This window comes from Littorina saxatilis, linkage group LG17, assembly GCF_037325665.1.
Source record: "Littorina saxatilis isolate snail1 linkage group LG17, US_GU_Lsax_2.0, whole genome shotgun sequence".
In the NCBI taxonomy this organism is placed as follows: domain Eukaryota; kingdom Metazoa; phylum Mollusca; class Gastropoda; order Littorinimorpha; family Littorinidae; genus Littorina; species Littorina saxatilis.
Window position 1 is genome coordinate 66,748,373 of NC_090261.1, and position 15,908 is coordinate 66,764,280.

Genomic DNA, 15,908 nt, shown 5'->3' on the forward strand with positions numbered 1-15,908 from the left:
TTGTTCATGGTCTGTCATGCGCAGGCCAATGGCATTGTTGTGTGTGCGCGTGTCAGCGTGCGTGCGCATGTGTTAGTGTGTGTATGGATACGTGCGTCAGTGTGTGTGTGTGTGTATGCGTGCGTCAGTGTGGTGTGTGTATTTGTGTGTGTTTGTTAGTGTGTGTATGTATGCATGCGTCAGCCGTGTGTGTGTGTGTGTGTGTGTGTATGCATATCAAAACAGTGGAGGCGAATTCAGTATTAGAGCTCACAGTCCTGTGTTATAGCTGCCTTGTTTTGTTTAGCGTGTGCTGACAAAACACTAGCCCCTGCTCGTCAAGCGTTAAACGGTTTGTCTTTCGCCGCTAGCCTGCAGGCGAGTTGGCGTTGTTTATCTCTGGTGGCCACTGTTTATAATTCAGAATCTCGGAACCGAGTCTCAGTAAAAACTCTTGGAGAAGTCTGCAAAGCGAAGACCAGAGCTTTTTTGCTATGTATGTGGGGGTTTTGCAGACGACATTTTGAAGCATACGCGTTGCCATGACTGCATCAAAATGTTGTATTAAAAACTTCGATAAAGTATCTCAGTTGCACATTTTAGCAAGGTCAATCATTATGCTAATTTAAAATCGCTTCAAGCACTTATTGATTAAAACCAAAACTGTGAAATATAATCTGCTAACACTTTCTTTTATCTATCTTAGAGAGTAGGCCTATTGCCAGGATGGTCACGTGCTTCCGTCTTAAATAAACGGGATTATGTGTGCCACAGTATGGATGGACCGAGTTGCATTCACTGAAGTGGCCGTAACACAGGTTAAATAGCAATCTGTTTAACAGAGCTCTGTAAAGCACACAATCTCCCCCCCCCCACTCCCCAGCCCCCCAAACAGATTAACAAAATAAAAGAAGATGATTTTAGAAACAGCAGCCGGAGAGAGGCCCGGGGGGGGGGGGGGGGGGGGGATTAAAGATTGGAATTTAATTATTATTGGATAGATCCGCCGCACTGCCAAGAAAAGTGTACAGTGTTTCACCCACTTTCCCGAAAATATATGCATCTGTGTTAAAATTGTCAAAATGGAGTTCCAACTTATCATCAGTGATCAGACATAATTATGTAGATAGATGATCAATGTAGGCTATATTATATCTCTGTTATCATGCACTACTGACTCAACAACACAAATACTTGCTGAATATAATATCTCTATTTGAAAGCATATCCAAAGGAACCTTTTGTCTCTGTTGATAAATATCGAAGTTCATTGCATTATCTTTACTCTAGACTTGTATTCAGTTTCTCTGTCAGAGCGGCAAAGTATCGTCTGCTACAGACACCGACCCAGCAGTAAGAAAGCATAGGCTCTAGCTGAATACATTTTATTTTTTTCTCGTCAAAAGTAGAAAATACATTCATTCGTAAAGAAGAACTAGGGTTTAGATGAAAAGGTTAGTCAGTGTAATATCATATATACCAATAGATTAAGGAAGATTTTTCAAGAAAGTGCCGATTGTGTTTTTTGTGGTTAGGCCTATCTTTTATCGCGAGTTCCGACAGTAGCGGCTCGGTTACTGCGGACCAGCATAACTGAGTTCACACAGAACTATTCTCAGCTGCACTCAACATGGAAAAAACCCTGTGTTAATTGTTTCAAGACAACCACATTTTGTAACACTACTTTGAAACTTCTGCTTCTTGTCATCATTATAATCATTGCAAGGGCTCCAGGAACTGAGAAATGTTAAACACACTTAAAACCACGTAAATGTTACAGGAAGGCGCCTTTACCGCCTATGCATGGTGCCACAGATTTCAGCAGCTAGCGGCCGCCGTGACCTTGCAAGGCGGAGCATCGAAATTTGCGCGGAATATTCAAAAAGCTTAAACCACACTCACTTTTTTTTTCTTGAAAACAGCATAAATATTGTTTTAAGCGTAATAAGTTTAATCTGTATGTATGCTGGAGGTGTAAATGCACTAACATGCATATTTTGTTGCTTGTAAGATGTAGTGTTCACTTACAAAACTTTGACAAGTTTGGTCTTTCGGTTGGCGGTGTAATGTGATTCTTATGTACCGGTTCGACATGTAGGAAACAGCAGTATTTAACTGATTTCTTCCGCATTGAATGTTTCTTTGTGCAATCAGTATAGAAGATTGCAGAGAGTGTATTCTGATGATTTAAAATGTGTGTATTATTATTAAGCAGCCCTGATAGTACTGACTATGTCTCTTTCTACTAAACTGACTCAGTGTGTGACTTCTTAACTGTGCACATTTTCAGCCAGAAATTCATTTCTCTTCCTTGTCTTGCTTGCAAATTTGTTCTTTCCTGGCCGAGCGATAACATAAACACTCCTGCCAAGGGTTGTGTTCTGCGATGTTTTAGAGCTCGGAAAGGCAGCAGAGGGCTTGTCATCAGCTTTCCCTAAATGGATTGCTTGAGGGCTAATAAGGAAGGGATACTGCTATATCAGTGGTGGTTGTTGACATCTTGTATATATACAGCTTGCTGAATCCTAATGCATGGGCCAAAGAAGGAAACTCGGCTCCACTGATTTGATATGGCGCGCGTGCGTGAGTGTGTGTGTGTGTGCGTGTGTGTGTGTTAGTGTGTGTGTGTGCGTGCGTGCGTGTTTGAGAGATGGGGTTGGCTGGATGGTGGGGCTGCAGGTAATAAGTTTCAGGAGACCCTTATCACCAGCCCCCAGCCACACACACACCAAACATGTGTGATGGGGTGGAGAGGACTTGAAGGGGTGCTCAGATCAGGAAGCATTCACATTCACGCCGCAGCCGCAGGGGTTGCAGTAACGTGACTTTTATTTTAACATGTACCAGAAGGCAGTTTAGTAGTCGATCACTCCTCAATGTATAGCACAACTCCTACAGAACTCGTCACACAACTTTCCTCCGACGAAAACCGGTCAACTCGCTGATACAAAACCAGCTCTAAACGATTGTTCAAACACACACCGTGAAAGGCCTCTTCACTTGCTCCTGCCAAACGAAGTTAATAAGGGCTCAACTACACTCCCTGCATTAACACAGCCATCGTTCAATCATAAGTTTGAACAACACAAGGCAAAATCACAACCTCTCACTTCGAAAATCACACCGGGTACTGACGCAGCCCACGCTATCAGTATGATTCTCGCGCGCACCCGTTTTAAACAATCAACGAATTAGGGACCAGAATTAGGGACACACCGGCCACCAGCTACAACAATACAGCGGCGATCCTAACGGCAGACACTAGCGTCAATGGGTCAGGGGAAAATAATTAGATAGGGACTAAAGGAGAGGAACAATTAAATGGCCGTGAATAACTTTACTATATCATTGGTGACGGTGCACCCTGTCACACATGTGCATGTGGTCTGTCAGGCCAGTGGGATGGTGCTCTCTCGCATGCACCTTCCCCACAACACAGTGGGCAACAATTACGTACTTTTTAAGTTGTAACACTATTCCTTTTTCCGTAGGTACTTGTTTATGAACCCTCACTTTTACATACGTAAGTGTGTGTGTATGCGTGTGTTGGTGCTAGGGTGTTGGTGCTAGGGTGTTGGTGCTAGGGGTGTTGGTGCTAGGGTGTTGGTGCTAGGGGTGTTGGTGCTAGGGGTGTTGGTGCTAGGGTGTTGGTGCTAGGGTGTTGGTGCTAGGGTGTTGGTGCTAGGGTGTCGGTGCTAGGGTGTCAGTGCTAGGCTGTCGGTGCTAGGGTGTTGGTGCTAGGGTGTTGGTGCTAGGGTGTTGGTGCTAGGCTGTTGGTGCTGGGGTGTTGGTGCTAGGCTGTTGGTGCTAGGCTGTTGGAGGCAGTGCTTGCCCTTGCCCACAAAAGGTATGATTATTAATTTATATTTTACACAGATCTGTTTGCCCTATTATGAAGAGTCCTTGATGTACACACACACACAGAGAAAAAAACATGCACATATAAATGACAAACAAACCCTTGTGCACACACTCGACATATTTCACTCAAGCACATCCACAAGTACATACAAACACACCCTGCTCCCCGTTCACACAAACTTGACATTTTTTTATTACTCAGACTTTATTCTGTATTCTTCAAGACCGTAGACGCCTAATTTTTGTCAGAAAAGACTGAGTCACATTCAAAATAAATGTAACAAAAGTAAAGATCATTGACATTTTGGAACTCAATATCTCCCACCAAGCCACCACCATACCAAGAAGGGTAACACAGAAGCACGTCTAGGCCCCACCCCATTACCATAAAAAGAAAACATCTCACACAACTTTATGAACAAGTCTTATACCTGACAACAAACTTAACCAACAACCTAGAAAAGATGGACGGAATTTGAACAGAATAATGACACGTTGAAAGATATGTTCACACTAAATGTAGCATAACAGTTGCCTTACATTATGAGTGAAACTGGTTTGAAAAGTAAATCAGGATGGACGGATGATGTAATGTCAATGTCATTAAGGTCATTCTGCGTCAACACTGGTCAGACAGCAAACACTCGCCCCTACTGCGCCTCATCAAGTTCATCCTTCACACTTATTCATTCTATTTTTGAAATGTTCACCACAATTCAGTTTGTATGTAACGATTGAACATTTGATTTCTCTTCTTTGAGCCATGTGATGTCAGAGGCAGACTGAAACTCAGATTCAGGCGGCTGGCTAAGACTACAAAAGAGTGCACGTTTGTGTGCATTCATTCATAAAAAAATTAAAAATTCTAACTAAAATGGATAAGTACATTAATGTTTTTTGTATTTTTGACCATCTGGGCAACCTTTTTCCATATTTTAGCTCGGTCTCATAGAACAACTGGTGTCTCGAGCTGTGTTCTGAATTCGGTCAAAAATACCAATATTGTATCGTTTATTGATGCAAGTTGTTTGTGTTGCTGCCCACACATACCCTGGCTTGACACACACATCACAGATACTGCTTGCAGTGGATGGAATGACGAATAAACATGCTCTCTTCACAAGGTCTCTAGTACGCTGCATACTGATTGTTCTCCGCTTCCTTAGCCCTGCGCTCTGCCAGGCGACGGTACCGCTCCAGTTCCTGTGGACAAGAACAGAGATGTCAAAAACTAACACTGGCTGGATCCCTAAAATCAGAATACGGCTGCCCAAATGACGGGGTAAACACAACCATACTCGTGAAAAAACCCATGAGCGTATGAGGGAGTTTCAGCCAATGAACGAAGAGGGGGAGGAGCAGGAACACTGGCTGGAGAACAGCTGATGACAAGAAAACTATGAAAACTGGACAGCATTCTGGGGCTGCCAAGGCCAAGCCCGTGGGGGAAAAAAAATTTGGACACGTTAAAGTCAATTTAATGTCCTCTCCGTGCAAGTACGAAGCACAGACATGAATGAGGATTCAAACTTGAAAAGATTGCTCATCGATTGTTTTCTTCAGAGAACATTTGATTCCTGGGCCAATTTTGTTCTCTCAGGAAGAAAGTTGCTTTTCTTGACAAATCACGGATCTAAGGAGAGTTCTCCAGATTGCTCACTGTTCCAACAGGCAAGAAAAGAATGGTGTGGTAAGGAAAAGGAAAAGGTCACGTTCAGACACAACTTACATGCAGCCTAAATTATTGTACACAGACATCACAGTCAATATTCAATTCAGTCCAGTAGAACTGCAGTGAAGGGTAGACAACTCCAACAAGTTAAGGTTTCTCTTTCATGTACGGAAAGACCGCTTTAAAACTAGCTTAAAGAAGCGTTGAAGTCCAAAGTCGCTCTGTGAGCATTCTCACTCCCATTTTAATGCATGCACACACACACTATGGACAGCAAGCAATCATGAACTCACAGCAATAAAGGATAAGATGTAATAGGAATGTTGGCTTCATCTCATCTTTCTGAGCTCTCAGGGCATCAATATCATGGTGTGTGTGTGTGAGTGTGAGTGTGTGTGCATGCGTGTGTGCCAGCTTGTGTGTGTGCCTGCTTGTGTGTGTGTGTGTGTGTGTGTGTGTGTGTGTGTGTGTGTGTGTGTGTGTGTGTGTGTGTGTGTGTGTATGCATGTGTGTGTGATCGTGGCCTCACCTCATCTTTCTGAGCTCTGAGTGCGTCAATAGTGTGTTCCTTGTACTGCGGGTCCTTGGCTGGGTCATCTGTGATGGCTGGGTCACTCAATTTCTGCAAGGGAGATAAGATACTCAGCAATACAATGAAAGCCATCTTTTATATACCCCCCTATTCAATACCTCCTCTCTTTAAACACTTCATTGTTTTTTCAGATTTTCTCATCGGCACCTCTGCAGATTTACTTCCATTTGTTAGACTCCCTCCGTTTTAAGACCTGATTTTCTCCTATTTGTGAAGGTTTGAAAAGGGGTGTTCCACTGTACGTGTAAGTCTAAGTATACTCCGCAACACGCATAGTGCTGTGTATTTCCACAAAAGAGCAGCATCATTAAACACTGGTTATTTCTATTTTTTATTACGATACATGTATACTACCTACTCAAAACAAACAAGCAAAAATAGTTAAATCTCTTCGTTTGATTTTTGTTGTGTATGAAGAAAAATTGCAAAGCTTTAAATATCAGACACACAGTCCTCGAGTCCTGTTCTGTTAGATGCTGACTCCCCTTACTTCAAAGTTGAAGTCAGCTGCATACATTCATGCATTCATTTGTTGATGCACATACACACACGTTCAAACACACATGGACTCATACACGTGCACACTCCCCTCCCCCTCTTCCCCCCTTTACACACACACACACACACACATACACACACCACACACACACACACACACACATTAAACACACCCAATGCACTACACAAGGCCCCACAAAGGTGGATTAAAAACAGCAAATGTTCCAAAATAAGTAGGCAAACATAAGTAGAAGTACACATTAATGTTTCAAAAGAAAACGGCAAACACAAACTGGACATATTTGTGAAATGAAACACAAAGCTTTAACAATTAACTGTTTAATCATACGATAAAACTCACAAGCCCTCTGACTTACAACAACTGAAAATCTCAATGATCTCTATGTCTAACACAATGCATAAAGAACAACAACAACAACAACAACAACAACAACAACAACAACAACAACAACAACTAAAGCGGCAGCAGCAGCAACAGCAACAACAACAACAGGCCCCCTGTTCTTTGTTTTGAAGTGTAAAACAGGTAAGGGATAACAGTGCTCATAACATTCTATGCTGTAACCTTCATCTGCTTGTCACCATTTGCTCAGCATGCATATTGTTTAGTTAATCCCTTTTGTGGTTGAAATATGGTTATAAACAATGTGCATATTGTGCATGATTAAGATAATGACTCATCAACAACAGGTAATACTTTTTTGGCAATAATCAATTAATGTAATTGAAAACAAGAGAAAAGCTCACAGACACGCAGAACCAAGCAAAGTCATCCTCTCAAACAAATGAGCATACACATGCACATAAACATCCACACACACACACCCAAAGTGGGGAAATTAAAGAAGTTAACACTGCAACCCCAGATAAATGAACAAATTTTCCACTGAAAGCAATTACATGTTCCATCTTTCTTCTTCTTCTTCTTCAGCGTTCCAGAATTGTCTGGTTACGTGTGAGCTCGTTTGCCCATTTGGGTTCCCCACACTATACTCTGAGAGCATAGTGAGCTCACTCCGCTTTCGTTGAGTAGGCATGCTGGGTATTTTCCTGTTTCCATAACCCACCGAACTCCGACAGGGATAACAGGATCTTTTTTGTGCGCACTTGGTCTTGTGCTTGCGTGTACACACGAAAGGGGTTAAGTCACTAGCAGGTCTGCACATAAGTTGATCTGGGAGATCGGAAAAATCTCCGTTCTTAACCCACCAGGCGGCAGCGACCGGGATTCGAACTCACGACCTCCCGATTAGGAGGCCGACGTCTTACCACCACGCCACTGCGCCCGTCCCATCTTTTATTATATTGCCTCTCTCTGACCCAAGCGACAACAAGCTAACAGCACAACTCAAAGCGTGACACAGCCAATCACAACAAACAAATAACACCAAACTGGACACAGTCACCAATGTACCAAACCTAATCAAATCAAATCAACCTAATCAAATCAAATCAACCTAATCAAATCAAAATAGAAGTGTGATTAACAACACCAAACGTTATGCAGACATATAACACCAATTACCTGCTCCTTTGATGCGGAATGCATGAAATGAGATAACAAATCTAATGAGACATGCAGCAATGAGCACAACCATTATATAAAATTCATTTACTTAGAGCGTACATTGTAAGGTACAAACTACAACCAAGAACTCCAATTACACTTCTTCAAATACGCTTAAAGCAAATTTACAAAGAATCGCAAATACTGGCTTACTTTTTCGGCCAATTTTTCTAATAAAACCAACATGACAACCTGTAAAATTGTCTAAGGAATCATGGGGATGTAGGGTCAGTGTTGCAAAGAGTTGACAAGGCAAAAAAAAAAACAAGTCGCGTAAGGCGAATTTACTACATTTAGTCAAGCTGTGGAACTCACAGAATGAATCTGAACGCACTGCATTTTTTCACAATGACCGTAGTCCGCCGCTTGTGCAAAACGGAGTGAAACTGATGAGCCTGTTTAGCGCGGTAGTGGTTTCGCTGTGCTGCATAGCACGCTCTTCTGTTTCAAGTTTCAAGTTTCAAGTTTTATTTATTCCAATAAAACCCCGTGAGGGTACATGGAAAATTAAAAAACACAATAAAAACACATTTCATTCAACACCAAATAAAAGGAACTAAAACAAAAAGAAATCAGACTATGTACAGAAAAGGGAGTTGAGGGGTGAGGGAGAGCAAAAACAATACAAGAAACAATTCAACAATAATAATAATAAATAATAATAATAATAATAATAATAATGATAATAATAATACAAAAAATAATAAAACATTACAAGTGCAAAGTGATTACATACATTTCTTTACTATGGGGAAAGGGGGGAAGGGAGAGGGGGGGGGGTGATGGGTGGGTTAACATAAGGACGAAAATACTATTACAAACAACACAAAACAGATAACGGAGTATAAAGCTAAAAGAGAATTAAATTTTACTCGCTTCTCAAACAGTCCATGACAAGTGTCATGAACTTTGCGAGTTTTAGCAATAAACTCTTTTTTGTAGTGGAAAAAAGCTCTCTGAATTTAACTGAATTGGGGCGGGCATAATAATAGCACCGTAACAACTGTTTTCTATAATTGGTAAAGAAAGGACATACAAAAATATAATGGAACTCGTCCCCAAGGTCACCTGATGAACATTTGTGACAGATTCTGTCTTGTCTGGGAATACCAAGAGTCCTACCTTTTTGTATAGGCAATTTATGATTCAGTGTTCTAAATTTTAAAACAGCGTTTGCTAAATTAACCGGCAGGATGGACAAGTACTTTTCAAACTCAAAATTCTCTTTATACATTCTATAATTATAATAAAACTCATTGTTATTTATTTCTGAATGCCAGGTTTGGACAAATTGGTCTTGTAGCCTATTTTTCATCAGTGCTTTGAAAGTATTAAAATAACCACCATCTGTGCCTCTCTTCGTTTTAACTTTCTGAGCGTGTTTTTAATCCAAACATATCATATCTATATGCTGTTGGAATCAGGAACCGACAAGGAATAAGATGAAAATGTTTTTAAATCGATTTCGGAAATTTAATTTTGATCATAATTTTTATATTTTTAATTTTTAGAGATTGTTTTTAATCCAAATATAACATATTTATATGTTTTTGGAATCAGGAAATGATGTAGAATAAGATGAACGTAAATTTGGATCGTTTTATATAAAAAAAAAGTTTATTACAATTTTCAGATTTTTAATGACCAAAGTCATTAATTAATTTTTAAGCCACCAAACTTAAATGCAATACCAAAGTCCGGCCTTCGTCGAAGATTGCTTTACAAAAATTTCAATCAATTTGATTGAAAAATGAGGGTGTGACAGTGCCGCCTCAACTTTTACAAAAAGTCGGATATGACGTCATCAAAGACATTTATCCAAAAAACGAAAAGAACGTCTGGGGATATCATACCCAGAAACTCTCATGTCAAATTTCATAAACATCGGTCCAGTAGTTTACTCTGAATCGCTCTACACACACACACACACACACACACACACACACACACACACACACACACACACACACACACACACACACACACACACACACACACACACACACCACGACCCTTGTCTCGATTCCCCCTCTATGTTAAAACATTTAGTCAAAACTTGACTAAATGTAAAAACATGTTAAGAAAGCTAAAAATAGACATGTGGAGAAAGCTAAAAATAGACATGCGGAGAAGGCTAAAAATAGACATGTACACACCTCTTGTGGGAAGTACCCAGTGAAGGCAACCTTCCACAGCTCAAAGGGAGTCCTGCAAAATAACACACACCACATGAATGACAATATTTTGACCTAGAGCCCCTGTCAGGCCTCATTTAAGAGGAGGAAGAACGGAAATGAACTCACTTTGCCTGTACCCTGCCCAGGTCATTGTCTGAGATGGGTGGCGAACCTGAAACAAATGCAATACATGTTATGATAAATCTGCCAACATTGTAGCAGAACAAACTTTGTTTTCTGTCACAAATGATTGAAACCTATTGCACAAGCTACCAGTAAGACATTTCTGCAGTCAACAAATAATAGTGAGATGTGTTTTTTGTGTCATGTTCATGGTTCTAGTGTACTCTTTTCCACGCGCCAGCATCAATGAGTAAAAAAAAGGTTTCACAGAAACTGAATTACAGTAATGTAATCTAATCATGAAAGCTTATTAAGCATAAATCTTAGACGGTTTCTGTGCTCTCCTCGTTACAATAACTACGAATAACAATACACAATTTCAACACTTAATAACATCTAAATTATAAACTAGTTAATAAAACAATAAATGACAACAACATCACATCTACTTTACAGCATAATAACATCTGGGTACTGCAGTTTCCGTTAGGTGAAACCATCACTGTGATATGGGTACTGCAGTTTCCGTTAAGTGAAACCATCACTGTGATATGGGTACTGCAGTTTCCGTTAGGTGAAACCATCACTGTGATATGGGTACTGCAGTTTCCGTTAAGTGAAACCATCACTGTGATATGGGTACTGCAGTTTCCGTTAAGTGAAACCATCACTGTGATATGGGTACTGCAGTTTCCGTTAGGTGAAACCATCACTGTGATATGGGTACTGCAGTTTCCGTTAAGTGAAACCATCACTGTGATATGGGTACTGCAGTTTCCGTCAGGTGAAACCATCACTGTGATATGGGTACTGCAGTTTCCGTTAAGTGAAACCATCACTGTGATATGGGTACTGCAGTTTCCGTCAGGTGAAACCATCACTGTGATATGGGTACTGCAGTTTCCGTTAAGTGAAACCATCACTGTGATATGGGTACTGCAGTTTCCGTTAGGTGAAACCATCACTGTGATATGGGTACTGCAGTTTCCGTTAAGTGAAACCATCACTGTGATATGGGTACTGCAGTTTCCGTTAAGTGAAACCATCACTGTGATATGGGTACTGCAGTTTCCGTTAAGTGAAACCATCACTGTGATATGGGTACTGCAGTTTCCGTTAGGTGGAACCATCACTGTGATATGGGTACTGCAGTTTCCGTTAGGTGAAACCATCACTGTGATATGGGTACTGCAGTTTCCGTTAGGTGAAACCATCACTGTGATATGGATACTGCAGTTTCCGTTAAGTAAAACCATCACTGTGATATGGATACTGCAGTTTCCGTTAAGTGAAACCATCACTGTGATATGGGTACTGCAGTTTCCGTTAGGTGGAACCATCACTGTGATATGGGTACTGCAGTTTCCGTTAGGTGAAACCATCACTGTGATATGGGTACTGCAGTTTCCGTTAAGTAAAACCATCACTGTGATATGGGTACTGCAGTTTCCGTTAAGTGAAACCATCACTGTGATATGGGTACTGCAGTTTCCGTTAGGTGAAACCATCACTGTGATATGGGTACTGCAGTTTCCGTTAGGTGAAACCATCACTGTGATACACTGGAACCCCCTTTAATTAAAAGACCTCCACAATTCTGAAAAACACTCAGGTCTGAAAAAAAGAGGGAGTCTTAAAATGGGGGTAAATTTACGGAAGTTCTGAACAGCAAATCTGAGAAATTAAAAGGAGGGTTTCCATGTCCAAACAGTTCACAGTAACACCTGTGTGCAGTGACTGACCTATCTGCTGTATGGAGTCGAGGCCTGCAGGCACCAACAGAGGTTTGCTGTGTTCTGTCTGCATGCTCTTGCTGCAACCACACACAGACACTGATCATAGTCACACCTACACTTCAGCTGCAGGAATGTCGTTTGGCACAGGCAGTTGGCAAAACGTAGAAGCTTATCTCAAATTGCTGAATGCAGGATTGCCAAATTCTAACACAGCAGTGGCAAGGAGACACCAAAGACTGCCTAAAATTTCCTCAACTTGCAGACATTTGTGAGGCTATTTCAAGAATTTACCAATATATCCCAGCTACATCTGATCAGGTTAACATTGGTCATATCCCATATTTTTACATACTAGTCTGTTACAACCATGTCTTTGCACCATTCAACCAACAGCAAACACCTTTTTTTAATGTATTTTCCAAAAAAGCTTTTAAGATAATGATCACCTGAAGACACTTCAATTGTGAGTGACCATGCCTTCGTGGAAAAAAGCACTGTAAAACATGCATCACTTTCACTGATATCTTCATCTGGTAGTAGCTGCAAATAACACGCCTTGTAAATTGGCAGAAATGACAATGAGGGAGAGGTCAAGAGGTGAGTGTTTACCTTTGAGTGGTGCCGAACAGGTAATGACTGACCAGTGCCCTCATCCTGCCCACCAGCTGTTCCTGCTTGGTGCTGAAAAACTGTCCACACACACACACACACAAACACACACACACACACACACACACACACACACACACACACACACACACACACACACACACACAGGCCTTAGCTGGTACAGTGGAACCCCCATTTTAAGACCCCCACAAATCCCAGAACATTGGGTCTTAAAAAGGAGGGAGTCTTAAAACGGAGGTAAATTGACAGAGGTTATGAACAGCACATCTGGAAAAGGTCTTAAAAAGGGGGGAAGTCTTAAAACGGAGGTAAATTGACAGAGGTTATGCAGAGCACACCTGGAAAAGGTCTTAAAAAGGAGGGAGTCTTAAAACGGAGGTAAATTGACAGAGGTTATGAACAGCACATCTGGAAAAGGTCTTAAAAAGGAGGGAGTCTTAAAACGGAGGTAAATTGACAGAGGTTATGAACAGCACATCTGGAAAAGGTCTTAAAAAGGAGGGAGTCTTAAAACGGAGGTAAATTGACAGAGGTTATGAACAGCACATCTGGAAAAGGTCTTAAAAAGGGGGGAAGTCTTAAAACGGAGGTAAATTGACAGAGGTTATGCAGAGCACACCTGGAAAAGGTCTTAAAAAGGGGGGGAAGTCTTAAATTGGGGGGTCTTAATAGGGGGGTTCCACTGTACAGTTAAACCTGTGCTGGTGACAACCTCTTGATAACCACCATCTTCCCATTACGACCAACCCATGGATCCCTGACGAGATTCTTCCCTGTATAATTGACCTTTCCACAATAAGCACCTGTCTATGAGGACCCCTTTTGGTCGGTCCCTTGAGTGCTTGTTATTGACAGGCTTGACTATACTACTGGCTCTTCCCTGTCACTCCATTCTTCAAATTCTTACATGACAGAGGCATTTGTATTTCTATTGTCAAAACTAAGTGACTCAGTGTTAGGTAGTGGTGGTGGTGGTGGTGGGGAGGGGGGGGGGGGGGGGGGGGGGGGGGGGGGGTTGAGTGGGACTTTGATGTGTGATTCCTGATTTCCAAATGTTCAACATTTTCTTTAGCTGCATTATTTTAGTTATTCATGAGTGGGTGGGTGGAGGGGATGGGCTAGTTCTAACTATGCATTAGATTATAAAATTGTATTCTGTGTAGACCCTTCCACCAGCATCTTAGACCACTCTTTGTACATTTTCTTTTAATAGATGATTGTCATTTGTTTTACCTCATGTCTGCCCTGCGTGTGATGGTGTGATCGTGACTGCTGTAGTGTGGGCGTGTGTGTGTTGGTGTGTATGTCAGTGTATGTGTGTGTGTGGGTGTGTGTGTGTGCGTGATTTTACCAACACTACGCGAAATTCCTTGTGCTTTAAATGTTTTTTAATGTCACTTGGCTCAATAAATACTGTATTCTGTATTCTGTATAAAGATCTCTATCAAGAAACAAAAACATTCAAAATACAATAATCAACTAACATACTCCAAGCAATAAGTAAGTTAGAAACAAGTCTTCCCTCATATGGACGGTCATACAAGTTCTTGTGTTTGCTTCAGATTTCTTTTCATGCTCGTTAATGGTGTTACCTGAAGAGTTGCACCGTGGATGTGAGCCACGAAGCGTAACGTCTTGCAGATCACTTTGCGCTTCTCCGAGTCAAAGTCCTGAAACAAAGTTCGTGACAGTCAGAAACTATCCCTGAACACAAAATGAAACAAACACACACACACACACACACACACACACACACAAACTTGCACGCAGGCACGCAAACACACACACACACAACAACATCCCATGTAGGTGTCAAGTTGTACTGGATATGCATTGATGAACACTTTAAAAACACAAGAACATGAATGTATTATGCCATGTTGCCGAAAAGGCTATTGGTAACTGTCCAACAAAAACCAACTATTATGCCATGTTGCCGAAAAGGCTATTGGTAACTGTCCAACAAAAACCAACTATTATGCCATGTTGCCGAAAAGGCTATTGGTAACTGTCCAACAAAAACCAACTATTATGCCATGTTGCCGAAAAGGCTATTGGTAACTGTCCAACAAAAACCAACTATTATGCCATGTTGCCGAAAAGGCTATTGGTAACTGTCCAACAAAACCCAACTATTATGCCATGTTGCCTAAAAGGCTATTGGTAACTGTCCAACAAAAACCAACTATTATGCCATGTTGCCGAAAAGGCTATTGGTAACTGTCCAACAAAAACCAACTATTATGCCATGTTGCCTAAAAGGCTATTGGTAACTGTCCAACAAAAACCAACTATTATGCCATGTTGCCGAAAAGGCTATTGGTAACTGTCCAACAAAAACCAACTATTATGCCATGTTGCCGAAAAGGCTATTGGTAACTGTCCAACAAAAACCAACTATTATGCCATGTTGCCGAAAAGGCTATTGGTAACTGTCCAACAAAAACCAACTATTATGCCATGTTGCCGAAAAGGCTATTGGTAACTGTCCAACAAAAACCAACTATTATGCCATGTTGCCTAAAAGGCTATTGGTAACTGTCCAACAAAACCCAACTATTATGCCATGTTGCCTAAAAGGCTATTGGTAACTGTCCAACAAAACCCAACTATTATGCCATGTTGCCGAAAAGGCTATTGGTAACTGTCCAACAAAAACCAACTATTATGCCATGTTGCCTAAAAGGCTATTGGTAACTGTCCAACAAAAACCAACTATTATGCCATGTTGCCTAAAAGGCTATTGGTAACTGTCCAACAAAAACCAACTATTATGCCATGTTGCCGAAAAGGCAATTGGTAACTGTCCAACAAAAACCAACTATTATGCCATGTTGCCTAAAAGGCTATTGGTAACTGTCCAACAAAAACCAACTATTATGCCATGTTGCCTAAAAGGTTATTGGTAACTGTCCAACAAAACCCAACTATTATGCCATGTTGCCTAAAAGGCTATTGGTAACTGTCCAACAAAACCCAACTATTATGCCATGTTGCCTAAAAGGTTATTGGTAACTGTCCAACAAAACCCAACTATTATGCCATGTTGCCT

General features: G+C 41.1%; 1 protein-coding gene across 3 annotated transcripts in view; it reads right to left on the minus strand.

The window, feature by feature from the left end:
* Positions 1 to 2,790: 2,790 nt before the first annotated feature.
* The window catches only part of LOC138952265 (cytoplasmic dynein 2 light intermediate chain 1-like), a 29,665-nt gene continuing 16,547 nt past the window's right edge, over positions 2,791 to 15,908 (minus strand). For all 3 annotated transcript variants that reach the window (XM_070323895.1, XM_070323894.1, XM_070323896.1), the window contains exons 9-15: positions 14,449 to 14,526; positions 12,836 to 12,915; positions 12,233 to 12,303; positions 10,494 to 10,539; positions 10,347 to 10,398; positions 6,042 to 6,134; positions 2,791 to 5,043 (exon numbers count right to left, since the gene is read on the minus strand). In XM_070323895.1, the coding sequence (XP_070179996.1) occupies positions 4,969 to 5,043; positions 6,042 to 6,134; positions 10,347 to 10,398; positions 10,494 to 10,539; positions 12,233 to 12,303; positions 12,836 to 12,915; positions 14,449 to 14,526 (495 nt within the window). In that variant the 3' untranslated portion in view covers positions 2,791 to 4,968. The remainder of the gene's footprint in view (positions 5,044 to 6,041; positions 6,135 to 10,346; positions 10,399 to 10,493; positions 10,540 to 12,232; positions 12,304 to 12,835; positions 12,916 to 14,448; positions 14,527 to 15,908) is intronic.